Raw genomic sequence first — 26,899 nt, 5'->3', positions numbered from 1 at the left:
GTGGAATGTATATTCGTTGAGAATTATGAAATATTTCTTTAAATGTTCACCATTGTTTATCTACAGTTATATCTTTTAATCTAATTTCCCAATCTACCTTAGCCAACTCGCCCCTCATACCCAGGTAATTGACTTTGTTTAAGTTTAAGACTCTAGTTTCCAACATAAGTACGTCACTCTCAAACTCAATGTGAAATTCTATCTTTTGTTTTTATTCGTTAATGGGATGTGGGCATCACTGGTGAGGCTGGCATTTATTGCCCATCCCTAATTGCCCTTGAGAAGGTGGTGATTATTATGATCAATCTTCCCCAGAGGATCCCTTACTATGAGATTACTAATTAACCCTGACTCATTACACAATACAAGGTCTAAAATAGCCTGTTCTCTGGTTGGTTCCATGATGCATTGTTCTAGGAAACTGTCTCGAATGCATTCCATGAACTTGTCCTCCAAAGTACTTTTGCCAATTTGATAATCTATAAGAAGATTAAAGTCCCCCACGATTATTGCATTACCTTTGTTACGAGCTCCTCTTATTTCTTGATTAATACTCTGTCCGACAGTATAACAGGGGGATGGGAACCTGAGCGGGGAGTCAGAAGGGAATAAAGTTGAGAGCAGCAAGAGAGGGGAAGACCCAGGGGAAATCTACAATACAAATAGTACAAACAGTTGTTCAAGAACAAGTGAAAGGGAAAAGCATAGAGCAGCGGAAAGAAAGTGTACTTTAGGCAAGACAGATAAAATGAAAACTAGAAGGCGTAAGGTGATTAACCCAGCATCAAAGCTGTGGCAGGAGGTTGGGAACCTGAGCAGGGAGACAGAGGAAAGCGTATCAGGAAGGGACAGAAGGTATGGAGTAAAAGGTAAAGTGTTAAAAAAGGAAAAAGCAGGAACTAAGTGTCACAAAACATATTTGAAAGTTCTTTATCTGAATGCACATAGCATTCGTAACAAAATGGACGAGTTAACGGCACAAATAACGACGTATGGGTATGATCTTGTGGCCATTACAGAAACATGGCTGCATGGTGACAACAACTGGGAATTAAATATGCCAGGGTATTTAACAATCAGGAAGGACAGGCAGGAAGGAAGGGGAGGTGTGGTGGCTATGTTAATAAGGGAAGGAATCACTGTAATACAGAGAAAAGATATTGGGACAAAGGATCAGGATAATGAAACAGTTTGGGTAGAGATAAGGAATAATAAGGGGCAAAAAACACTCGTGGGCGTAGTATATAGGCCTCCTAATAGTTGCAACTCTGCTGGAAGAAGTATTAATCAGGAAATAGTCGGGGCATGTAATAAGGGAACAGCTATAATTATGGGGGATTTTAACTATCATATTAACTGGACAAATTAAATTGGGCAGGGTAGCCTTGAGGAAGAGTTTATTGAGTGTATTAGGGATGGATTTCTTGAGCAGTATGTAACTGATCCTACAAGGGGGCAAGCAACCTTGGACCTGGTCCTGTGTAATGAGCCAGGATTAATTAATAATGACCTAGTTAAGGATCCCCTTGGAATGAGTGACCATAACATGGTTACATTCCATATCCAATTAGAGGGTGAGAAGGTTGGTTCTCAAAGCGTACTAAGCTTGAATAAAGGAGACTATGATGGTATGAAAGCGGAATTGATTAAAGTGGACTGGGAAAATAGATTAAAGGGTAAGACGGTACATGAGCAATGGTGTTCATTCAAGGAGTTATTTTACAACTTTCAAAAAATATATATTCCACTGAGGAAAAAAGGGTGTAAAAGAAATGACAGCCATCCGTGGCTAAGTAAAGAAATTAAGGATAGTATCCGACTAAAAACAAGGACATATAAGGTAGCCAAACTTAGTAGGAGGATAGAAGATTGGGAAGTCTTCAAAAGACAGCAAAAAGTAACGAAAGGATTGATTAAGAAAGGGAAGATAGATTATGAAAATAAATTAGCAAAACATATAAAAACAGATAGCAAGAGTTTCTACAGTTATATAAAAAGAAAAAGGGTGGCTAAGGCAAACGTAGGTCCTTTAGAGGATGAGACCGGGAAATTAATGGTGGGAAACATGGAGATGGCAAAAATGCTGAACAAATATTTTGTTTCAGTCTTTACGGTAGAGGACACTAAGCATATCCCAACACTGGAAAACAGGGGGCTCTAGGGGGGGAGGAGCTAAATACGATTAAAATCACTGAGGAATTGGTACTCAGTAAATTAATGGGACTTAAGGCGGATAAATCCCCTGGACCTGATGGCTTACATCCTAGGGTCTTGAGGGAAGTGGCAATAGGGATTGTGGATGCTTTGGTAATAATTTTCCAAAATTCTCTGGACTCGGCAAAGGTCCCGGCAGATTGGAAAACTGCCAATGTAACACCCTTATTTAAAAAGGGTAGTAGGCAGAAGGCTGGAAATTATAGACCAGTTAGCTTAACATCTGTGGTGGGTAAAATTTTGGAGTCTATTATTAAGGAGACAGTAGCGGAACATTTGGATAAACATAATTTAATAGGACAAAGTCAGCATGGCTTTACAAAGGGGAAGTCATGTCTGACAAATTTCCTTGAGTTCTTTGAGGATATAACGTACAGGGTGGATAAAGGGGAACCAGTGGACGTAGTGTATTTGGACTTCCAGAAGGCATTCGACAAGGTGCCACATAAAAGATTATTGCTCAAGATAAAGAATCACTGGATTGGGGGTAATATTCTGGCATGGGTGGAGGATTGGTTATCTAACAGGAAGCAGAGAGTTGGGATAAATGGTACATTCTCGGACTGGCAACCAGCAGCCAGTGGTGTTCCGCAGGGGTCGGTGCTGGGTCCCCAACTCTTTACAATCTATATTAACGATTTGGAGGAGGGGACCGAGTGTAACATATCAAAGTTTGCAGATGATACAAAGATGGGAGGGAAAGTAGAGAGTGAGGAGGACATAAAAAACCTACAAGGGGATATAGACAGGCTGGGTGAGTGGGCGGAGATTTGGCAGATGCAATACAATATTGGAAAATGTGAGGTTATGCACTATGGCAGGAAAAATCGGAGAGCAAGTTATTATCTTAATGGCGAGCAACTGGAAAGTACTGCAGTACAAAGGGATCTGGGGGTCCTAGTGCAAGAAAATCAAAAAGTTAGTTTGCAGGTGCAGCAGGTGATCAAGAAGGCCAACGGAATGTTGGCTTTTATTGCTAGGGGGATAGAATATAAAAACAGGGAGGTATTGCTGCAGTTATATAAGGTATTGGTGAGACCGCACCTGGAATACTGCATACAGTTTTGGTCTCCATACTTAAAAAAAGACATACTTGCTCTCGAGGCAGTACAAAGAAGGTTCACTCGGTTAATCCCGGGGATGAGGGGGCAGACATATGAGGAGAGGTTGAGTAGATTGGGACTCTACTCATTGGAGTTCAGAAGAATGAGAGGCGATCTTATTGAAACATATAAGATTGTGAAGGGGCTTGATCGGGTGGATGCGGTAAGGATGTTCCCAAGGTTGGGTGAAACTAGAACTAGGGGGCATAATCTTAGAATAAGGGGATGCTCTTTCAAAACTGAGATGAGGAGAAACTTCTTCACTCAGAGGGTAGTAGGTCTGTGGAATTTGCTGCCCCAGGAAGCTGTGGAAGCTACATCATTAAATAAATTTAAAACAGAAATAGACAGTTTCCCAGAAGTAAAGGGAATTAGGGGTTACGGGGAGCGGGCAGGAAATTGGACATGAATTTAGATTTGAGGTTAGGATCAGATCAGCCATGATCTTATTGAATGGCGGAGCAGGCTCGAGGGGCCGATTGGCCTATTCCTGCTCCTATTTCTTATGTTCTTATAACTACTGTTAGGGGGCCTACTCCCACTGGTGTTTTCTGCCCCTTGTTATTTCTTATCTCCACCTGTACTGATTGTACTTCCTGATCTTCCGGCCAAGATCTTTTCTCATCACGTTTTGGACAAAGTAGTCTGCTTGATTGGCATCCCTGCCACTTGACTCAGTGTCCACTCATCCATCACCAGCGCTCTGTGGATGTAGTTTTTACCATATATTGGATGTACTGCAGCAAATCAGCAAACTTTACCACCACCTTCCGCCCTGCAACCTCTACTACCACTACTAGCATTTATATAGTGCCTTTAACATAGTAAAACTTCACAGGACCGATTATCAAACAAAATTTAACACCAAGCCACATAAGGAGATATTAGGGCAGGTGACCAAAAGCTTGGTCGAAGAGGTAGGTTTTAAGGAGAGAGAGGTGGAGAGAGGTGGAGAGACAGAAAGGTTTAGGAAGGGAATTCCGGAGCTTAGGGCCTAGGCAGCTGAAAGCACGGCCGTCAATGGTAGAGCAATGAAAATCAGGGATGCGCAAGAGGCCAGAATTGGAGGTGCACAGAGATCTCGGAGGGTTGTAGGGCTGGAGGAGGTTACAGAGATAGGGAGGGGCGAGGCCATAGAGGGGTTTGAATACAAGGATGAGAATTTTAAAATCACCACCAGGAGCCAATGTAAGTTAGCGAGCACAGGGGTGATGGGTGAACGTGAGTTGGTGTGAGTTAGGATATGGGCGGCAGAGTTTTGGATGAGCTGAAGTTTATGGAGGGTGCAAGGTGGGAGGCCGGCCAGATCAGCATTGGAATAGATGAGTCTGGAGGTAATAAAGGCAGGGGCGGAGACGGGCAATGATACGGAGGGTGCAATGTGGGAGGCCGGCCAGTACCACCAATAAGGACAAGAGCAGCAATATCACCGGAACACCATAACTTCCAAGTTTTCCCTTCAAGTCACCAGCCTAACAAACACATATTGCCAATCCTTCATTATTGCTGGGTCAAAATCCTGGAAATCTCAACTCGACACCAGCATGGGAGCATCATCAGCACAAACACTGCATCCATTTAAGGCAGCAGCCTATCATCATCTTCTAGGGATATGCAATCAATGTGACCTTGCCAGCATCATCCACATCCCTTGAACAAATAATAAAGAGACATTGGTGCTGTCATACAGGAGGCCTACTCTTGATTTCCACATCTAACCACTGCATTAACAGTCCTGCCGACATCATCTTCCTTCCCTCCAAAAATATTGACTTTCCCCTTGACATTCAACGGCATTACCATCGCCGAATCCCCCACCATCAACATCCTGGGGGTCACCATTGACCAGAAACTAAACTTAACTGGACCAGCCACATAAATACTGTGGCTACAAGAGCAGGTCAGAGGCTGGGTATTTTGCGGCGAGTGACTCACCTCCTGACTCCCCAAAGCCTTTCCCCCATCTACAAGGCACAAGTCAGGAGTGTGATGGAATACTCTCCACTTGCCTGGATGAGTGCAGCTCCAACAACACTCAAGAAGCTCGACACCATCCAGGACAAAGCAGCCCGCTTGATTGGCACCCCATCCACCACACTAAACATTCACTCCCTCCACCACCGGCGCACTGTGGCTGCAGTGTGTACCATCCACAGGATGCACTGCAGCAACTCACCAAGGCTTCTTTGACAGCACCTCTCAAACCCGCGACCTCTACCACCTAGAAGGACAAGGGCAGCAGGCACATGGGAACAACACCACCTGCACATTCCCCTCCAAGTCACACACCATCCTGACTTGGAAATATATCGCCGTTCCTTCATCGTTGCTGGATCAAAATCCTGGAGCTCCCTTCCTAACAGCACTGTGGGAGAACCTTCATCGCACGGACTGCAGCGGTTCAAGAAGGCGGCTCACCACCACCTTCTCAAGGGCAATTCGGGATGGGCAATAAATGCTGGCCTTGCCAGCGACGCCCACATCCCATGAACGAATAAAAAAAATTTCAGCAGCCATGGTGCTTTCTCTGCATAGCTCTTAATAAAGCTGCCACATGAAAGGAAGACCTCCCCAAAAGGTATCTGCATACACAGTAATGTTGGTGCTACCATTAATTTTATTAACATATACTGTGTATCTGTCTAATTCTCATAACTGTACTTTCCCTTTGGTGCATATGTGGGGTATGATCTCTTAAACCTCATCTGGAGCATCTCTTTGGTGTGATCCAAGCAGCCGGGGTGTGCAAGGTACTGGTGACTGCTGTTCAATAGGACCCTCTCAAGACCGGGATGGGACTTACTCATGGCATATAAGTCCTGAGTTGGACCCACTGGACTTCTTGTCCTGCCTGGACCTGCATGCTTTTGGTACCATGTGGAGGGAGAGGTCCTGCCAAGATGACACGTGCTGCTATCCTGAGAGGCGACATCGTTGTCCATGCACATGGCTGCCATTACTACTGGGCATCAATCTACAGAAAAGCTGCCCTTAATGGCACCAGTGAGACCAGAGAATCTCTGCCCAATTGGTGTCTGTAACTGTTCACCAAGCCTGTGAGCCACTAGCCACAGCCCTCGCCAATCGGGAAAACTGCCCTCAGGCCTCAGTCATAGGGTGTTCCCTGCAGATATGCCTGGGGCTGCCACTTATTGCATGGCAGCTTGCAGTACTGTGGAAGTGGTCATTTCTGCAATGACAAATCCATCCCAGCTGACATCTGCAGCACACTGTGATCTATTCTCTTAGAGCAATGTTCTTTCAAATGCAGGACCCAAGAGTTCCAGAGCCCCAGGCCTTTCACCCAAGAGAGGACTCATCGTGAACCATTGGCCAAGCAAGGTTTCCCTCACTGACCGCCGCTAGCTGCTCCTGCACACTGATGCTGTGTATCACCGGCTGTGACCCCGCTCACTCACTCTCTAACTCCCCTTGAGTGGATGACTGTGAGATGGTGCTTGAGGGAGACAGAGTGAATGGTGGCAGGTGCTTTGAAGTGATCTGTTTGGAGACTAAGAGCCCCATGTAAGGGGCAGTTGCTGTCAATTGCAGACATGCTTAGCTCAGTGTATTCTTGGGAGATGTGGATGACACCGATCCTTGCCTGACTGAAGTTATTCCACTTTTCCAGCATGAAGACCTTGCTGACATCTTGGCTACTTTCCTCCACTGGATTGAGCAGATCTCTTTAGGGCTCGGTGGGCCTCTGTTCCAAAGATGGAAGTGCAGGTGGTATGTCGTAACTGCAGCATGTGGGAGTTGGTGGAGACCAGCGTGGTCCCCGGCAACCATGTCTGCAGTAAGTGTCTGTAACTTGGGGAACTTCAGTTCAGAGTTGTTGAGCCTGGAGTCCGAGCTCTTGACATTGCGATGCGTCCAGGAGGAGGAGAGTTACCTGGACACTTTGATTCAGGAGGCAGTCACACCTCTTAGGTAGTAGTTTAGAGATTCGTTCAGTGGTCAGGGACAGAAGGGTGTGACTGCGAGTCAGGCAGGTATGGGGACCCAGGATTTATTGATGGAGGAGACTTAGCCTTTGACCTTGTCAAACAGATACGAGGTACTTGCTACCTGTATGGATGAGAACAAAGACAGCATGGAGGATGGGCAAACTGACCACAGCACCATGGTACAAGAGGCCATTCAAGTGGGAGGAGTAAAAAGGAATGTGGTATTGTTAGGGGATAGTATAGACAGGGGGCTAGACACTATTCTCTGCAGCCACGACCGAGAGTCCCGAAGGCTGTGTTGCCTGCCTGGTGCCAGGTTCAAGGACATCTCCTCACGGCTGGAAAAGAACTTGGAGCACGAGGGGGAGGATCCAGTTGTCGTGGTCCACATAGGAACCAACAACATAGTTGGAACTAGGAATGAGGTTCTGCTGCGCCAGTTTGACGAGCTAGGGTCTAAATTAATAAGCAGAGCCTCAAAAGGTAATAATCTCTGGATTACTACCTGAGCCACGTGCAAATTGACATTGGGACAAACAGATCAGAGTGTTAAATGTGTGGCTCAAAGATGTGGGAGACGGGGGTTTCGATTCATGGGGCACTGGCACCAGTACTGGGGAAAGAGGGAGCTGTTCCGTTGAGACGGAGTCCACTTAAACCAGACTGGGACCAGCTTCCTGGCGAGTCTAATAACTAGGGCTAGAGACAGGGCTTTAAACTAAAAATGGGGGAGGTGGAAGGGTCAGGTGATCGGGAAATTCAGAAATCTAATGAGAAATGTCAAGGCAACAGAGCAGTGTAGTGATTTGGGTAAAAATAAGCAGAGTGTGACAGGAAGGTTTACCAATAACAGAGCATCAACAAGTAAGGTCAAAGCAGAAAAAAATGGTAGGAAGTCAATATTAAAGGCTCTTTATCTGAATGCATGGAGCATTTGTAACAGGATAGATGAATTACTTGCATAAATAAAGATAAATGGGTTTGATCTAATAGCCATTACAGAGACATGGTTGCAAAGTGACCAAGATTGGGGATAAAGGAAGGAATCACTGTAATACAGAGAAATGATATTGGGACAAAGGATCAGGATAATGAAACAGTTTGGGTAGAGATAAGGAATAATAAGGGGAAAAAAACACTAGTGGGCGCAGTATATAGGCCTCCTAATAGTTGCAACTCTGCTGGAAGAAGTATTAATCAGGAAATCGTCGGGGCATGTAATAAGGGAACAGCTATAATTATGGGGGATTTTAACTATCATATTAACTGGACAAATCAAATTGGGCAGGGCAGCCTTGAGGAAGAGTTTATTGAGTGGATGAGGGATGGATTTCTTGAGCAGTATGTAACTGATCCTACAAGGGGGCAAGCAACCTTGGACCTGGTCCTGTGTAATAAGCCAGGATTAATTAATAATGTCCTAGTTAAGGATCCCCTTGGAATGAGTGACCATAACATGGTTACATTCCATATCCAATTAGAGGGTGAGAAGGTTGGTTCTCAAACAAGCGTACTGAGCTTGAATAAAGGAGACTATGATGGTATGAGAGCGGAATTGATTAAAGTGGACTGGGAAAATAGATTAAAGGGTAAGACGGTACATGAGCAGTGGTGTTCATTCAAGGAGTTATCTTACAACTTTCAAAAAATATATATTCCACTGAGGAAAAAAGGGTGTAAAAGAAATGACAGCCATCCGTGGCTAAGTAAAGAAATTAAGGATAGTATCCGACTAAAAACAAGGACATATAAGGTAGCCAAACTTAGTGGGAGGATAGAAGATTGGGAAGTCTTCAAAAGACAGCAAAAAGTAAGTAAAGGATTGATTAAGAAAGGGAAGATAGATTATGAAAATAAATTAGCAAAAAATATAAAAACAGATAGCAAGAGTTTCTACAGTTATATAAAAAGAAAAAGGGTGGCTAAGGCAAAAGTAGGTACCTTAGAGGATGAGACTGGGAAATTAATGGTGGGAAACATGGAGATGGCAAAAATGCTGAACAAATATTTTGTTTCAGTCTTTACGGTAGAGGACACAAAGAATATCCCAACACTGGACAAACAGGGGGCTCCAGGGAGGGGGGGAGGAGCTAAATACGATTAAAATCACTAAGGAATTGGTACTCAGTAAATTAATGGGACAAGGCGGATAAATCCCCCGGGCCTGATGGCTTACATCCTAGGGTCTTGAGGGAAGTGGCAGTAGGGATTGTGGATGCTTTGGTAATAATTTTCCAAAATTCTCTGGACTCGGCAAAGGTCCCGGTAGATTGGAAAACTGCTAATGTAACACCCTTATTTAAAAAGGGTAGTAGGCAGAAGGCTGGAAATTATAGACCAGTTAGCCTAACATCTGTGGTGGGTAAAATTTTGGAGTCTATTATTAAGGAGACAGTAGCGGAACATTTGGATAAACTTAATTTAATAGGACAAAGTCAGCATGGCTTTACGAAGGGGAAGTCATGTCTGACAAATTTGCTTGAGTTCTTTGAGGACATAACGTACAGGGTGGATAAAGGGGAACCAGTGGACGTAGTGTATTTAGACTTCCAGAAGGCATTCGACAAGGTGCCACATAAAAGATTATTGCTCAAGATAAAGAATCACTGGATTGGGGGTAATATTCTGGCATGGGTGGAGGATTGGTTATCTAACAGGAAGCAGAGAGTTGGGATAAATGGTTCATTCTCGGACTGGCAACCAGCAGCCAGTGGTGTTCCACAGGGGTCGGTGCTGGGTCCCCAACTCTTTACAATCTATATTAACGATTTGGAGGAGGGGACTGAGTGTAACGTATCAAAGTTTGCAGATGATACAAAGATGGGAGGGAAAGTAGAGAGTGAGGAGGACATAAAAAACCTACAAGGGGATATAGACAGGCTGGGTGAGTGGGCAGAGATTTGGCAGATGCAATACAATATTGGAAAATGTGAGGTTATGCACTTTGGCAGGAAAAATCAGAGAGCAAGTTATCTTAATGGCGAGAAACTGGAAAGTACTGCAGTACAAAGGGATCTGGGGGTCCTAGTGCAAGAAAATCAAAAAGTTAGTATGCAGGTGCAGCAGGTGATCAAGAAGGCCAACGGAATGTTGGCTTTTATTGCTAGGGGGATAGAATATAAAAACAGGGAGGTATTGCTGCAGTTATATAAGGTATTGGTGAGACCGCACCTGGAATACTGCATACAGTTTTGGTGTCCATACTTAAGAAAAGACATACTTGCTCTCGAGGCAGTACAAAGAAGGTTCACTCGGTTAATCCCGGAGATGAGGGGGCGGACATATGAGGAGAGGTTGAGTAGATTGGGACTCTACTCATTGGAGTTCAGAAGAATGAGAGGCGATCTTATTGAAACATATAAGATTGTGAAGGGGCTTGATCGGGTGGATGCGGTAAGGATGTTCCCAAGGATGGGTGAAACTAGATCTAGGGGGCATAATCTTAGAATAAGGGGCTGCTCTTTCAAAACTGAGATGAAGAGAAACTTCTTCACTCAGAGGGTAGTAGGTCTGTGGAATTTGCTGCCCCAGGAAGCTGTGGAAGCTACATCATTAAATAAATTTAAAACAGAAATCGACAGTTTCCCAGGAGTAAAGGGAATTAGGGGTTACGGGGAGCGGGCAGGAAATTGGACATGAATTTAGATTTGAGGTTAGGATCAGATCAGCCATGATCTTATTGAATGGCGGAGCAGGCTCGAGGAGCCGATTGGCCTACTCCTTTTTTTTTATTCGTTCACGGGATGTGAGCATCGCTGGCGAGGCCAGCATTTATTGCCCATCCCTAGTTGCCCTCGAGAAGGTGGTGATGAGCCGCCTTCTTGAACCGCTGCAGTCCATGTGGTGACGGTTCTCCCACAGTGTTGTTAGGAAGGGAGTTCCAGGATTTTGACCCAGCGACAATGAAGGAACGGCGATATATTTCCAGTCAGGATGGTGTGTGACTTGGAGGGGAACGTGCAGGTGGTGTTGTTCCCATGTGCCTGCTGCGCTTGTCCTTCTAGGTGGTAGAGGTCGCGGGTTTGGGAGGTGCTGTCGAAGAAGCCTTGGCGAGTTGCTGCAGTGCATCCTGTGAATGGTACACACTGCAGCCACAGTGCGCCGGTGGTGAAGGGAGTGAATGTTTAGGGTGGTGGATGGGGTGCCAATCAAGCGGGCTGCTTTATCTTGGATGGTGTCGAACTTCTTGAGTGTTGTTGGAGCTGCACTCATCCAGGCAAGTGGAGAGTATTCCATCACACTCCTGACTTGTGCCTTGTAGATGGTGGAAAGGCTTTGGGAGTCAGGAGGTGAGTCACTCGCCGCAGAATACCCAGCCTCTGACCTGCTCTCGTAGCCACAGTATTTATATGGCTGGTTCAGTTAAGTTTCTGGTCAATGGTGACCCCCAGGATGTTGATGGTGGGGGATTCGGCGATGGTAATGCCGTTGAATGTCATGGGGAGGTGGTTCGACTCTCTCTTGTTGGAGATGGTCATTGCCTGGCACTTATCTGGCGCAAATGTTACTTGCCACTTATGAGCCCAAGCCTGGATGTTGTCCAGGTCTTGCTGCATGCGGGCTCGGACTGCTTCTTTATTTGAGGGGTTACGAATGGAACTGAACACTGTGCAGTCATCAGTGACCTTGTGATGGAGGGAGGGTCATTGATGAAGCAGCTGAAGATGGTTGGGCCTAGGACACTGCCTTGAGGAACTCCTGTAGCAATGTCCTGGGGCTGAGATGATTGGCCTCCAACAACCACTACCATCTCCCTTTGTGCTAGGTATGACTCCAGCCACTGGAGAGTTTTCCCCGATTCCCATTGACTTCAATTTTACGAGGGCTCCTTGGTGCCACACGCGGTCAAATGCTGCCTTGATGTCAAGGGCAGTCACTCTCACCTCACCTCTGGAATTCAGCTCTTTTGTCCATGTTTGGACCAAGGCTGTAATGAGGTCTGGAGCCGAGTGGTCCTGGCGGAACCCAAACTGAGCATTGGTGAGCAAGTACCGCTTGATAGCACTGTCGACGACACCTTCCATCACTTTGCTGATGATTGAGAGTAGACTGATGGGGCGGTAATTGGCCGGATTGGATTTGTCCTGCTTTTTGTGGACAGGACATACCTGGGCAATTTTCCACAATTTCGGGTCGATGCCAGTGTTGTAGCTGTACTGGATGGCCTACATCTGAGGGTTCTAAAAGAGGTGGCTGCAGAGATAGTGGATGCATTGGTTATGATCTTCCAAAATTCCCTAGATTCTAGAACGGTCCAAGCGGATTGGAAGGTAGCAAATGTAACCCCGTTATCCGTAGGTACAGGGGTGGTGCCAGAGGACTGGAGAATTGCAAATGTTACACCCTTGTTCAAAAAAGGGTGTAAGGATAAACCCAGCAACTATAGGCCAGTCAGTTTAACCTCAGTGGTGGGGAAACTTTTAGAAACTATAATCCGGGACAGAGTTAATAGTCACTTGATTAGGGAAAGCCAGGACGGATTTGTTAAAGGCAATTCGTGTTTAACTAATCTGATGAGGTAACAGAGAGGGTCGATGAGGGCAATGCAGTTGATGTGGTGTATATGGACTTTCAAAAGGCATTTGATAAAGTGCCACACGTAGGCTTATCCACAAGATTGCGGCCCATGGAATAAAGGGGGCAGTAGCAACATGGATACAGAATTGGCTAAAGTACAGGAAACAGAGAGTAGTAGTGAACGGTTGTTTTTCGGACTGGGGAGGAGGTGTACAGTGGTGTTCCCCAGCGGTCAGTGCTGGGACCACTGCTTTTCTTGATATATATTAATGACTTGGACTTGGGTGTACAGGGCACAATTTTCAAATTTGCAGATGACACAAAACTTGGAAAGGTAGTAAACAGTGAGCAGGATAGTGATAGACTTCAAGAGGATATAGACAGGCTGGTGGCATAGGCGGACACGTGGCAGATGAAGTTTAACGCAGAAAAATGCGAAGTGATAAATTTGGCTAGGAAGAATGAGGCGAGGCAATATAAACTAGAGGGCACAATTCTAAAAGGGGTACAGGAACACAGAGATCTGGGGGTACATGTGCACAAATTGTTGAAGGTGGCAGGGCAGGTTGAGAAAGTGGTTAAAAAAGCATACGGGATCCTGAGCTTTATAGAGGCATAGAGTACAAAAGCAAGGAAGTCATGATGAACCTTTATAAAACACTGGTTTAGCCATAACTGGAGTATTGTGCTCAGTTCTGGGCACCACACTTCAGGAAAGATGTGAAGGCCCTAGAGAGGGTGCAGAAAAGATTTACTAGAATGATTCCAGGGATGAGGGACTTCAGTTACGTGGATAGACTGGAGAAGCTGGGGTTGTTCTCCTTGGAACAGAGACGGTTGTGAGGAGATTTGATAGAGGTATTCAAAATCATGAAGGGTCTAGACAGAGTAGATAGAGAGAAACTGTTCCCATTTGCGAAAGGACTACAGGACATAAATTTAAGGTGATTAGCAAAAGAACCAAAGGTGACATGAGGAAAAACTTTTTTTTAAACATAGCAAGCGGTTAGGATCTAGAATGCACTGCCCGAGGGGGTGGTGGAGGCAGATTCAATCATGGCCTTCAAAAGGGAACTGGATAAGTACTTGAAAGGAAAAAATTTGCAGGGCTACATGGAAAGGGCGGGGAAGTGGAATTAGCTGAATTGCTCTTGCGTAGAGCCGGCACGGACTCGATAGCCCTCCTTCCGTGCTGTAACCTTTCTATGATTCTATGAAAAGAGGGAGAGAAAACAGGGAATTACAGGCCAGTTAGCCTGACATCAGTTGTCAGAAAAATGCTGGAATCCATTATTAAGGAAGCGGTAACAAGGCACTTAGAACATCATAATATGATTAGGCAGAGGCAACATGGTTTTATGAAAAGGAAATCGTGTTTGACAAATTTATTGGAGTTTTTTGAGGATATAACTAGCAGGGTAGATAAAGGGAAACCAGTGGATGTAGTATATTTGGATTTTCAAAGGGCATTCAATAACATAGGAACAGGAGTAGGCCATTCAGCCCCTCGTGCCTGCTCCGCCATTTGATAAGATCATGGCTGATCTGTGATCTAACTCCATATACCTGCCTTTGGCCCATATCCCTTAATACCTTTGGTTGCCAAAAAGCTATCCATCTCAGATTTAAATTTAACAATTGAGCTAGTATCAATTGCCGTTTGCGGAAGAGAGTTCCAAACTTCGACCACCCTTTGTGTGTAGAAATGTTTTCTAATCTCTCTCCTGAAAGGTCTGGCTCTAATTTTTAGACCATGCCCCCTACTCCTAGAATCCCCAACCAGCGGAAATAGTTTCTCTCTATCCACCCTATCTGTTCCCCTTAATATCTTATAAACTTCGATCAGATCACCCCTTAACCTTCGAAACTCCAGAGAATACAACCCCAATTTGTGTAATCTCTCCTCATAACTTAACCCTTGAAGTCCGGGTATCATTCTAGTAAAGCTACACTGCACTCCCTCCAAGGTGCCACACAAAAGGTTGTTACGCAAGGTAAGGGCTCATGTGATTGGGGGTAACATATTAGCATGGATAGGGGATTGGTTAATGGACAGAAAACAGAGAATAGGGATAAATGGGTCATTCTCAGGTTGGCAGGCTGTGACTAGTGGAGTGCCGCAAGGATCAGTGCTTGGACCTCAGCTGTTTACAATCTATATTAATGACTTAGATGAAGGGACCAAGTGTAATGTATCCAAGTTTGCTGACAATACAAAGCTAGATGTGAAAGTAGGGAGTGAGGAAGACACAAAGGGCTTGAATTTAGCAGGCCTGCGGGTTCCCAGCGGGTGGTCCTCCGGGAGCGTGGCCAACACGCTCGGCGAAATTAGTGGGTTGCCCGCGCGATCGTAGCAGGCAACCCACTAATAGGAATCAATTACCTACTCCTCCGGGGTCCACGGCGCTGGGCTGCGCGTCGGTCGGGCTGCGCATGCGCAGTACGATCTGTCAGCTGGAGGCTCTCTAGTTAAAGGGGCAGTCCTCCACTGACAGATGCTGCAACCAATGGAACAAATTGCAGCATGGAGCAGCCCAGGGGGAAGGCTGCTCCCAGTTTAATGATGCCTCACCCCAGGTATCATCAGATGGGGTGAGGAGGAGGGGGAGGACACAGATCTTCCACCCGGCGGGCGGGAGGAAGCGGCCTGCCTCTGCCACCAAGAAGGCCTGGCTCGAGGTGGCAGAGGGGGTCACCTGCGCCACCAACATATGGCCCACCTGCTTACAGTGCAGGAGGCGCTGCAATGACCGCAGTAGGTCAGCCGCAGTGAGAACACAAAGTCTTTCCCCTACACTCCGTCTGCCACAACACTGCCCCCACCCCACATCTCCTTCGGCACCGCCAACACTATTCTGTAATATCACCCTTCATACCCACTCAAACCCCATCCTCATCTTACCTCCACCTACTCACCTCGCCAGTACTCATCCTGCCACTAACACGCAACCCAATCCTCATACAATCTCATTGCTCCATCCCATACTCACCCTCTCGTACATCTCCCTCACGGCCAGCCTCACTCAACCTGCCACCACCTGTGCTGCAGCCACAGGGCATGCATCACATATGTGCAGTAGGCAGCGTAAGGCAAACGTGTCGTGAGCATGAAGGGGGTGCACAAGGGTGTCTGAGGGTTTGTCATGGGTGTTACCTATATTGAATTTCAGAGCAACAAACAGCACACATTATATTGACACCACCACTGCCATGTCTCCGCGAATCCTGTCCGTTGTGTCCAATAATGCCCGCTCCTGGGTATCACTATGAGGACCCACCACTGATGCCACCCATCGTGTTACTGCAGAGTAGGTGCAGGTGTATTTGCAGGGCTCGTCCGCGCAGACGACTGAGAGACATCGGCGGTGTATCCGGCTGCACCCTGGAAGGATGCGGAGGAGAAGGTGTGGAGGGCAGTGGTGACTTTGACAGCGACAGGTAAGCAGTTGGTGCTGGGGCCAGCCAGGAGCAGCTCGGCATGAAAGAGCCTGCAGATCTCCACGACTACATGTCGAGCGAATCTGCGCCTCCCTGTGCACTGCTGCTCGGAGAGGTCCGGGGAGCTGCGCCTCGGTCTGTGGACCCTGTGGCGAGGGTAGTGCCCTCTGCGATGCGTCTCTCTCTGCGGTAGCCCTCCCTCCTGCTGTGCAGGTGGGCGTGCAACAACACCGTGTTGGGGGGATCCACGTCTCTGCGGCGGACGGCGTGGACTGCGAGGCTGCTGGGGCTGGTCATGCTCTTCGTCCTCCGAGGGTGTGCACACACCACCCATCTGGCAGGTGTTGGTCTGAGGGGTTGTGCAGGGTAGGTGGGTGGTTCCTCGGACTGGGGCTGCGGTTTCGTGTCGGTCTGTCCTCTGGCTTGGCGGGGGGTGGTGGGGGGCGGTGGGGGGCAGGGGTTGCCCTATGTGACGCGGTGGCCTCCTGCGTGGGTGAGGGCTGTCCCCCGTGGAGTGCACCTTGGCACCTGCCACAGGCTGCTGGCTGCAACACGCCTGGTTGGAGAGAGACTGTTTCCCCCAGTGTGTGAAGCTCACTGCCTTGAACCTAAAATCCCACACTTCCTCTTTTGACAGCTGATTCAGCTCATTAACTGACCTCAACAAGCAAGGTAAGTACACTCAAGTGGAACCCCGCTGGCTTTAATTGCCTGCGGGATTCCCACCAGCGGGGCTTGCGCGCGCAGCCCCGCACGTCAGCGCGGTACCCGGAAGTGGCCGGGATTTCGTCGCGATCCGGTCACGTGACCGGATATCGGGATTTTCCGGGCCCCCCCGCTGGAAACCCGCCGGAAACCCGACGCCAAAATCGAGCCCAAAGTGTCTGCAAAGGGATATAGACAAGTTAAGTGAGTGGACAAGAAGGTGACAGATGGAATATAATTTGGGGAAATGTGAGGTCTGAGAAAGCTGGGCAAAGACCAAGGGAAGTCTAGATTAAACTGCATTTATTTCAATGCAAGAAGTCTGATGGGCAAGGCAGATGAACTCAGGGCATGGATGGGTACATGGGACTGGGATGTTATAGCTATTACTGAAACATGGCTAAGGGAGGGGCAGGACTGGCAGCTCAATGTTCCAGGGTACAGATGCTATAGGAAAGATAGAGCAGGAGGTAAGAGAGGAGGGGGAGTTGCGTTCTTGATTAGGGAGAACATCACGGCAGTAGTGAGAGGGGATATATCCGAGGGTTCGCCCACTGAGTCCATATGGGTAGAACTGAAAAATAAGAAGGGAGAGATCACTTTGATAGGATTGTACTACAGACCCCCAAATAGTCAACGGGAAATTGAGGAGCAAATATGTAAGGAGATTACAGACAGCTGCAAGAAAAATAGGGTGGTAATAGTAGGGGACTTTAACTTTCCCAACATTGACTGGGACAGCCATAGCATTAGGGGCTTGGATGGAGAGAAATTTGTTGAGTGTATTCAGGAGGAATTTCTCATTCAGTATGTGGATGGCCCGACTAGAGAGGGGGCAAAACTTGACCTCCTCTTGGGAAATAAGGAAGGGCAGGTGACAGAAGTGTTAGTGAGGGATCACTTTGGGACCAGTGATCATAATTCCATTAGTTTTAAGCTAGCTATGGAGAATGATAGGTCTGGCCCAAAAATTAAAATTCTAAATTGGGGAAAGGCCAATTTTGATGGTATTAGACAGGAACGTTCAGAAGTTGATTGGGAGAGTCTGTTGGCAGGCAAAGGGACGTCTGGTAAGTGGGAGGCTTTCAGAAGTGTGTTAACCAGGGTTCAGGGTAAGCACATTCCTTATAAAGTGAAGGGCAAGGCTGGTAGAAGTAGGGAACCTTGGATGACTCGGGAGATTGAGGCCCTAGTCAAAAAGAAGAAGGAGGCATATGACATGCATAGGCAGCTGGGATCAAGTGGATCCCTTGAAGAGTATAGAGATTGCCAGAGTAGAGTTAAGAGAGAAATCAGGAGGGCAAAAAGGGGACATGAGATTGCTTTGGCAGATAAGGCAAAGGCGAATCCAAAGAGCTTCTACAAATACATAAAGGGCAAAAGAGTAACTAGGGAGAGAGTAGGGCCTCTTAAGGATCAACAAGGTCATCTATGTGCGGAACCACAAAAGATGGGTGAGATCCTGAATGAATATTTCACATCGGTATTTACGGTTGAGAAAGGCATGGATGTTAGGGAACTTGGGGAAATAAATAGTGATGTCTTGAGGAGTGTACATATTACAGAGAGGGAGGTGCTGGAAGTCTTAACGCGCATCAAGGTAGATAAATCTCCGGGACCTGATGAAATGTATCCCAGGACGTTAGGGAGGAAAATGCGGGTCCCCTAGCAGAGATATTTGAATCATCGACAGCTACAGGTAAGGTGCCTGAAGATTGGAGGGTAGCAAATGTTGTGCCTTTGTTTAAGAAGGGCGGCAGGGAAAAGCCTGGGAACTACAGACCGGTGAGCCTGACATCTGTAGTGGGTAAGTTGTTAGAGGGTATTCTGAGGGACAGGATCTACAGGCATTTGGAGAGGCAGGGACTGATTAGGAACAGTCAGCATGGTTTTGTGAGAGGAAAATCACGTCTCACAAATTTGATTGAGTTTTTTGAAGGGGTAACCAAGAAGATAGATGAGGGCTGTGCAGTAGACGTGGTCTACATGGACTTCAGCAAAGCCTTTGACAAGGTACCGCATGGTAGGTTGTTACATAAGGTTAAATCTCACGGGATCCAAGGTGAGGTAGCCAATTGGATACATAATTTGCTTGACGACAGAAGACAGAGGGTGGTTGTAGAGGGTTGTTTTTCAAACTGGAGGCCTGTGACCAGCGGTGTGCCTCAGGGATCGGTGCTGGGTCCGCTGTTATTTGTTATTTATATTAATGATTTGGATGAGAATTTAGGAGGCATGGTTAGTAAGTTTGCAGATGACACCAAGATTGGTGGCATTGTGGACAGTGAAGAAGGTTATCTAGGATTGCAACGGGAACTTGATAAATTGGGCCAGTGGGCCGATGAATGGCAGATGGAGTTTAATTTAGATAAATGTGAGGTAATGCATTTTGGTAGATCGAATCGGGCCAGGACCTACCCTGTTAATGGTAGGGCGTTGGGGAGAGTTATAGAACAAAGAGATCTAGGAGTACAGGTTCACAGCTCCTTGAAAGTGGAGTCACAGGTGGATAGGGTGGTGAAGAAGGCATTCGGCATGCTTGGTTTCATTGGTCAGAACATTGAATACAGGAGTTGGGATGTCATGATGAAGTTGTACAAGACATTAGTAAGGCCACACTTGGAATACTGTGTACAGTTCTGGTCACCCTATTATAGAAAGGATATTATTAAACTAGAAAGAGTGCAGAAAAGATTTACTAGGATGCTACCGGGACTTGATGGTTTGACTTATAGGGAGAGGTTAGATAGACTGGGACTTTTTTCCCTGGAGAGTAGGAGGTTAAGGGGTGATCTTATAGAAGTCTATAAAATAATGAGGGGCATAGATAAGGTAGATAGTCAAAATCTTTTCCCAAAGGTAGGGGTGTCTATAACGAGGGGACATAGATTTAAGGTGAGAGGGGAGAGATACAAAAGGGTCCAGAGGGGCAATTTTTTCACTCAAAGGGTGGTGAGTGTCTGGAACGAGCTGCCAGAGGCAGTAGTAGAGGCGGGTACAATTTTGTCTTATAAAAAGCATTTGGACAGTTACATGGGTAAGATGGGTACAGAGGGATATGGGCCAAGTGCAGGCAATTGGGACTAGCTTAGTGGTATAAACTGGGCGACATGGACATGTTGGGCCGAAGGGCCTGTTTCCATGTTGTAACTTCTATTTACTTTGGTATGAAGAATAGAAAAACAAAATATTTTTTTAAATGATGAGAAACTATTAAATGTTGGTGTCCAGAGAGACTTGGGTGTCCTGGTACAAGAAACACAAAAAGTTAGCATGCAGGTACAGCAGGCAATTAGGAAAGCAAATGGCATGTTGCCTTTTATTGCAAGGAGGTTGGAGTAGAAGAGTAAGGAAGTCTTACAACAATTGTACAGGGCTTTGGTGAGACCTCACCTGGAGTACTGCCTACAGTTTTGGTCTCCTTATCTAAGGAAGGATATACTCTCCTTAAAGGCAGTGCAACGAAGGCTCACTAGATTAATTCCTGGGATGAGAGGATTGTCCTATGACGAGAGGTTGAGTAGAATGGGCCTATACTCTCTGGAGTTTAGAAGAATGAGAGGTGATCTCATCGAAACATATAAGATTCTGAGGGGGCTTGACAGGGTAAATGCTGAGAGTTTGTTTTCCCCTGGCTGGAGAGTCTAGAACTAGAGGGCATAGTTGCAGGATAAGGGGTCGGCCATTTAAGACTGAGATGAGGAGGAATTTCTTCACTCAGAGGGTTGTAAATCTTTGGAATTCTCTACCCCAGAGGGCTGTGGATGCTGAGTCGTTGAGTATATTCAAGGCTGAGATAGATAGATTTTTGGACTCTAGGGGAATCAAGGGATGTGGGGATCGGGCGGGAAAGTGGAGTTGAGGTCGAAGATCAGCCATGATCTGATTGAATGGCAGAGCAGGCTCGAGGGGCCATATGGCCTCCTTCTGCTCCTATTTCATATGTTCTTAGAACTTCCTGCCTCAGCAGCAGTATTTGTGAAGCCAAGGACTTCAAGCCCAGCAGGAAGCTGCAAAACAATTTTACAGTAAAAAATTTCCTTGCTGCAGAAAAATCTACTGAGATGGCACATCATTGCCCCTCTTCCCCAACAGATGAGTTCCCAGGTGTTTAACATCTGCAACTCAACTGAATTATTAGAACGAATCTGACCCCAGAGATTACATTGGGTTACTGCTAATCAGGTAGGGCCAGTTGCAAATTGTATTCCACCCCACTCGCACCCAACTAGAAAATCTGGGCTGGTGAGTTTCACTGACTCCAATAAGTTGGTTGCCCCACAGGACAAGACTGAGCACTGTTCACAAACATTAAATCTGAGAGTCACATTGTAAATGTGCCGTTATTAGTGTGACAATCAGCATGCATGGCGTCACCATACTCATTTCCAGTACAGATAGGGGGGCACAGGGATCTGGGGGTACAGATACACAAATCACTAAAAGTAGCGATGCAGGTTAATAAGGCCATTAAAAAAAGCGAACCAAGCACTGGGGTTCATTTCCAGAGGGATATCATTGAAAAACAGGGAATTTATGTTAAACTTGTGTGGAACTTTGATTGGACCACACTTGGAGCACTGAACAGTTCTGGCCTCCATATTATAAAAAGAATATAGAGTCACTGCAGAAGGTGCAAAAAAGATTCACAAGGATGATACCAGAACTGAGGGATTATACCTATCAGGAAAGATTGAACAGGCTGGGGCTCTTTTCTCTAGAAAAGAGAAGACGGAGGATGACCTGATAGAGGTCTTTAAGGTTATGTAAGGGTTTGATAGGGTAGATGTAGAGAACATGTTTCCATTTGCGGGGGAGACCAGAACTAGGGGTCATAAATGTAAGATAGTCACTAATAAATCCAATAAGAAATTCAGAAGAAACTTCTTTACCCAGAGAGTGATTAGAATGTGGAACTCGCTACCACAGGAGTAATTGAGGCAAATGGCATAGATGCTTTTAAGGGGAAGCTAGATAAACACAGGAGGGAGAAAGGAATAGAAGGATATGTTGATGGGGTTAGATGAATTAGGGAGGGAGGAGGCTTGTGTGGAGCATAAACACCGGGATAGACCTGTTGGGCCGAATGGCCTGTTTCTGTGCTGTACATTCTATGTAATTCCATGCAACAGCTGTGGGGAGGGAGTTGAGGGGTAAAGAGAAAGATAGACTCCTTCTGCTCCTCTCACTCGTTATTACTCAAGGGGACATGAAACACAGTTGCGGTTGGATCATGGGAGGCAGCTTCACTCAGTGGAAGACAGCATTTCAAGTTAAACAACTGGAACTGCACAAGATGGAAAATAATTTAAAGGATCACTGTATGAGTCAGAGTTTTACTAAATTTCTGAAAAGCTGAATTGAAAAAAAGTGAGAAATGAGGATGCACATTAATGTATTGAAAGGAGAAAGAGTCAAGGATCAGGTTATGGTTCGGAGAGGTGGGAGATAAGGATCAGGTTATGGGGTGTGGGCAGAAGAAAGGATTGAGTTACGATGTGGGGCGAGGGGATAAGGATTGTATCAAGCTGGGTGGGAAATAAGGATTAGTGCAATTGTTGAGAGAGCATGCACAAACTACAGAAATAAGCAGAATGGAGATGTGGTTCGGTGAAGTTGTAACATGCTGTGTACATTCCATGAAACAACAAAGAACGATAGAATTATTTACTCCAACACATACCTCGTACAGGAGCCCATCTCCTGACATGACGACAATTCCGTTCCACTTGGACAGCTCTTCTTTTTGTACCAATTCCCGAGCGTGGTTTTGATGTTCTGAAAAATACAATGGTTAAACTTTACTGCCTGTGAGATCATACAGAAATTTACCCTCCCCAGCCAGGATTGAACCATCTCTGCTCCTAAACAGGACCACCTCACTGAACTGCTCAATCTGGTTCTGGGTGGCTGCTGGTTAATTTGGATGATTGACAAATAGACAGAAAATGAGCCACTAAAAAGGTGGCAATCATGGAACCAGAGCAGTCAGGGCCTCATCCAAAATCTGTAAACAATCTCAGAAAATGCTGGAGACACTCAGCAGATCTTCATCTGCGGAGAAAGGTAGGGTTAAAGTTTCAGATTGTCAGAATAAGGAGGCATTACAGATGGACAGTTTTTAAAGAGGAACAGAGCCAGGGAAAGGGGGGTGGGAAGATTTTAAAAAATAACGGCCTGAGATTGGGTGGAGGACAGGAGATAATTAAATGACAGAAGTGATAAAGGCGGAAGAGAAATAAAAAATGTATCTGAGACCCAGAGGGTGTTCAAATGGTTACAGCAGAATAGCAGAGGGGGAGAGAAGCAGGAGAAATCTGGCAAAGTGGAGGAGGCTACAGTGGCCCAGGAATATGGTGGAAGAAAATGGCAGGTGGACACTAGGGGTGCAGATCTTCTCCCCGGCCATGTAAAATAGGGAATCCCTGACCCAAACATCAACTCTCAACTCTCCCCTTCCCCCCCCCACCCCAAACACCAACCCAACCCTCAAGCGTAAAAATTTGCAGGGCTATGGGGGAGTGGTACTAATTGGATAGCTCTTTCAAAGAGCCGGCACAGGCACGATAGGCCGAATGTGCTATATGATTCTAGGAAATTGCACTGATAACTAACTGGTAACACTCAGATTTCCCTCATAACTAACAGTAATACAATAACTCACTGATATAACTGGTAAAAATAGGTTTACCGCCCCAATATTCTGCCTGTAACTAGTAGTAATCCTATAACCCGCTGATATTCACCCTGAAACTACAGCCAGAATCCCCTGCACAAGGTCCAGTCAGGCTCCCCACTCGATACCACTTTTAACAGACCCGATCTCTCTCCCGATCTCCTTGGACTCTAGCTCCGTGTGAAGGTGGCACGCTGAACTGGGAACCTCAGTCACAGCTGATCTGTACTTGGACATCACACATCAAAACCAACCGGCACAGACCAACCTGAACTAAATGGAGAGATTGCACAAGGTGCAGAGGGCTCAGTGTTTGGGACACTTCTCACATCACCCTAAAGTCAGCTCAGCACCAACTTAGTTTCATTTTTAAAATACTGCACACAAAGCATATTTATAGTTTGTGTGGAAACTATGCAATCAAATAATGCCCAAGTGAATGGCACAATCTAAGTCCATGTAATACCTTTTCAGTCCATGTGCTTAAACTTGGTCATATATTCATTTCAGGCCTGCTATTACTGCAGTTACAATCATGGTCCAGTTTCTCCACTCAGGCCAGCAACTGTTCTACACCACATTCTGTTCGAAAAATTTTCACTTTTTTTCCTTCCTTGAGAGAAACTTCCGAATAATATTTATGGTAAACAACTCCTCTTACCTGTAACAACCATGTCCACACTGATCTCCGCCTCAGTCAGCATTGGTAGAACCAATGTTTGGTAAAGATGCAGAGCCTGACCGTTGCCACTTAAGGGGTTCACAAACAAAAGCAGGCAGCAGGGTACAGGTAAGCGGTGATGAGATCCAACTGTGTCTAGAGAAAACAAAATATTCAATTATCATTTGCAAAATGAAAACTCAAAACCAAAGAAGAGAAATATCCAGTGCAGCAAGGTAACAGTCAATTTGCTCATGAACGGAGCCCAGCCATCACAGAAGCCATAGAACCATAGAAAAGATACAGCACAGAAGGGGGCCATTTGGCCCATCATGTCCGCGCCGGCTCGAAGAACAAGGTGCCCATTCTAATCCCACCTTCCAGCACCCGGTCAGCAGCCCTGCAGCTTACAGCACTTTAGGTGCAGGTCCAGGTACTTTTTTTTTAAATAAAGAGTTGAGGGTCCCTGCCTCTACCACCAACTCGGGCAGCTAATTCCATACACCCACCACCCTCTGGGTAAAAAGGTTTTTCCTCATGTCCCCTCTAATCCTTCCGCCAATCAGCTTAAATCTATGTCCTCCAGTTCTTGAACTCTCCGCTAGGGGAAACAGGTACTTCCTGTCTACTCTATCTGGGCCCCTCATAATTTTGTACACCTCAATCAAGTCACCCCTCAGCCTCCTCTGCTCCAAGGAAAACAACCCCAGTCTATCCAATCTCTCCTCGTGGCTGCAATTTTCAAGCCCTGGCAACATTCTTGTAAATCTTCTCTGCACCCTCTCCCGAGCAATTACGTCCTTCCTGTAATGTGGTGACCAGAACTGCGCACAATACTCCAGTTGTGGCCTTACCAGCGTTTTATACAGTTCCATCATTACATTCCACTTTTGTATTCTATACCTGGCGAATAACGGAGAGCATTCCGTATGCCTTCTTCACAACCTTATCTACCTGTACTGCCACCTTCAGGGACCTGTGAACATGCACTCCAAGGTCTCTCACTTCCTCTACCCCTCACAATATATTCCCGTTTACTGCGTATTCCCTTTTACTGTTTGTGAGGGATCACTTTGGGACCAGTGATCATAATTCCATTAGTTTTAAGATAGCTATGGAGAATGATAGGTCTGGCCCAAAAGTTAAAATTCTAAATTGGGGAAAGGCCAATTTTGATGGTATTAGACAGGAACGTTCAGAAGTTGATTGGGAGAGTCTGTTGGCAGGCAAAGGGACGTCTGGTAAGTGGGAGGCTTTCAAAAGTGTGTTAACCAGCGTGCAGAGTAAGCACATTCCTTATAAAGTGAAGGGCAAGGCTGGTAGAAGTAGGGAACCTTGGATGACTCGGGAGATTGAGGCCCTAGTCAGAAAGAAGAAGGAGGCATATGACATGCATAGGCAGCTGGGATCAAGTGGATCCCTTGAAGAGTATAGTGATTGCCAGAGTAGAGTTAAGAGAGAAATCAGGAGGGCAAAAAGGGGACATGAGATTGCTTTGGCAGATAAGGCAAAGGTGAATCCAAAGAGCTTCTACAAATACATAAAGGGCAAAAGAGTAACGAGGGAGAGAGTAGGGCCTCTTAAGGATCAACAAGGTCATCTATGTGCGGGACCACAAGAGATGGGTGAGATCCTAAATGAATATTTCGCATCGGTATTTACGGTTGAGAAAGGCATGGATGTTAGGGAACTTGGGGAAATAAATATTGATGTCTTGAGGAGTGTCCATATTACAGAGAGGGAGGTGCTGGAAGTCTTAACGCGCATCAAGGTAGATAAATCTCCGGGACCTGATGAAATGTATCCCAGGACGTTATGGGAGGTTAGGGAGGAAATTGCAGGTCCCCTAGCAGAGATATTTGAATCATCGACAGCTACAGGTGAGGTGCCTGAAGATTGGAGGGTAGCAAATGTTGTGCCTTTGTTTAAAAAGGGCGGCAGGGAAAAGCCTGGGAACTACAGACTGGTGAGCCTGACATCTGTAGTGGGTAAGTTGTTAGAGGTTATTCTGAGAGACAGGATCTACAGGCATTTGGAGAGGCAGGGACTGATTAGGAACAGTCAGCATGGTTTTGTGAGTGGAAAATCACGTCTCACAAATTTGATTGAGTTTTTTGAAGGGGTAACCAAGAAGATAGATGAGGGCTGTGCAGTAGACGTGGTCTACATGGACTTTAGCAAAGCCTTTGACAAGATACCGCATGGTAGGTTGTTACATAAGGTTAAATCTCACGGGATCCAAGGTAAGGTAGCCAATTAGATACAAAATTGGATTGACGGCAGAAGACAGAGGGTGGTTGTAGAGGGTTGTTTTTCAAACTGGAGGCCTCTGACCAGCGGTGTGCCTCAGGGATCGGTGCTGGGTCCGCTGTTATTTGTTATTTATATTAATGATTTGGATGAGAATTTAGGAGGCATGGTTAGTAAGTTTGCAGATGACACCAAGATTGATGGCATTGTGGACAGTGAAGAAGGTTATCTAGGATTGCAACGGGATCTTGATAAATTGGGCCAGTGGGCCGATGAATGGCAGATGGAGTTTAATTTAGATAAATGTGAGGTGATGCATTTTGGTAGATCAAATCGGGCCAGGACCTACTCTGTTAATGGTAGGGCATTGGGGAGAGTTATAGAA

General features: G+C 46.1%; 1 protein-coding gene across 1 annotated transcript in view; it reads right to left on the bottom strand.

Moving 5' to 3' along the window:
• Nucleotides 1–26,899, bottom strand: part of LOC137340983 (sphingosine kinase 1) — an 81,447-nt gene that overhangs the window by 27,084 nt on the left and 27,464 nt on the right. The window contains exons 2-3 of the mRNA XM_068003777.1: nt 24,265–24,420; nt 22,611–22,705 (exon numbers count right to left, since the gene is read on the bottom strand). Coding sequence (XP_067859878.1) covers nt 22,611–22,705; nt 24,265–24,420 — 251 coding nt within the window. The remainder of the gene's footprint in view (nt 1–22,610; nt 22,706–24,264; nt 24,421–26,899) is intronic.

Source organism: Heptranchias perlo, chromosome 23 (genome assembly GCF_035084215.1).
Source record: "Heptranchias perlo isolate sHepPer1 chromosome 23, sHepPer1.hap1, whole genome shotgun sequence".
Taxonomy (NCBI): domain Eukaryota; kingdom Metazoa; phylum Chordata; class Chondrichthyes; order Hexanchiformes; family Hexanchidae; genus Heptranchias; species Heptranchias perlo.
Note: the sequence above shows the minus strand (reverse complement) of the source record. Positions and strands in the feature narration are given on the sequence as shown.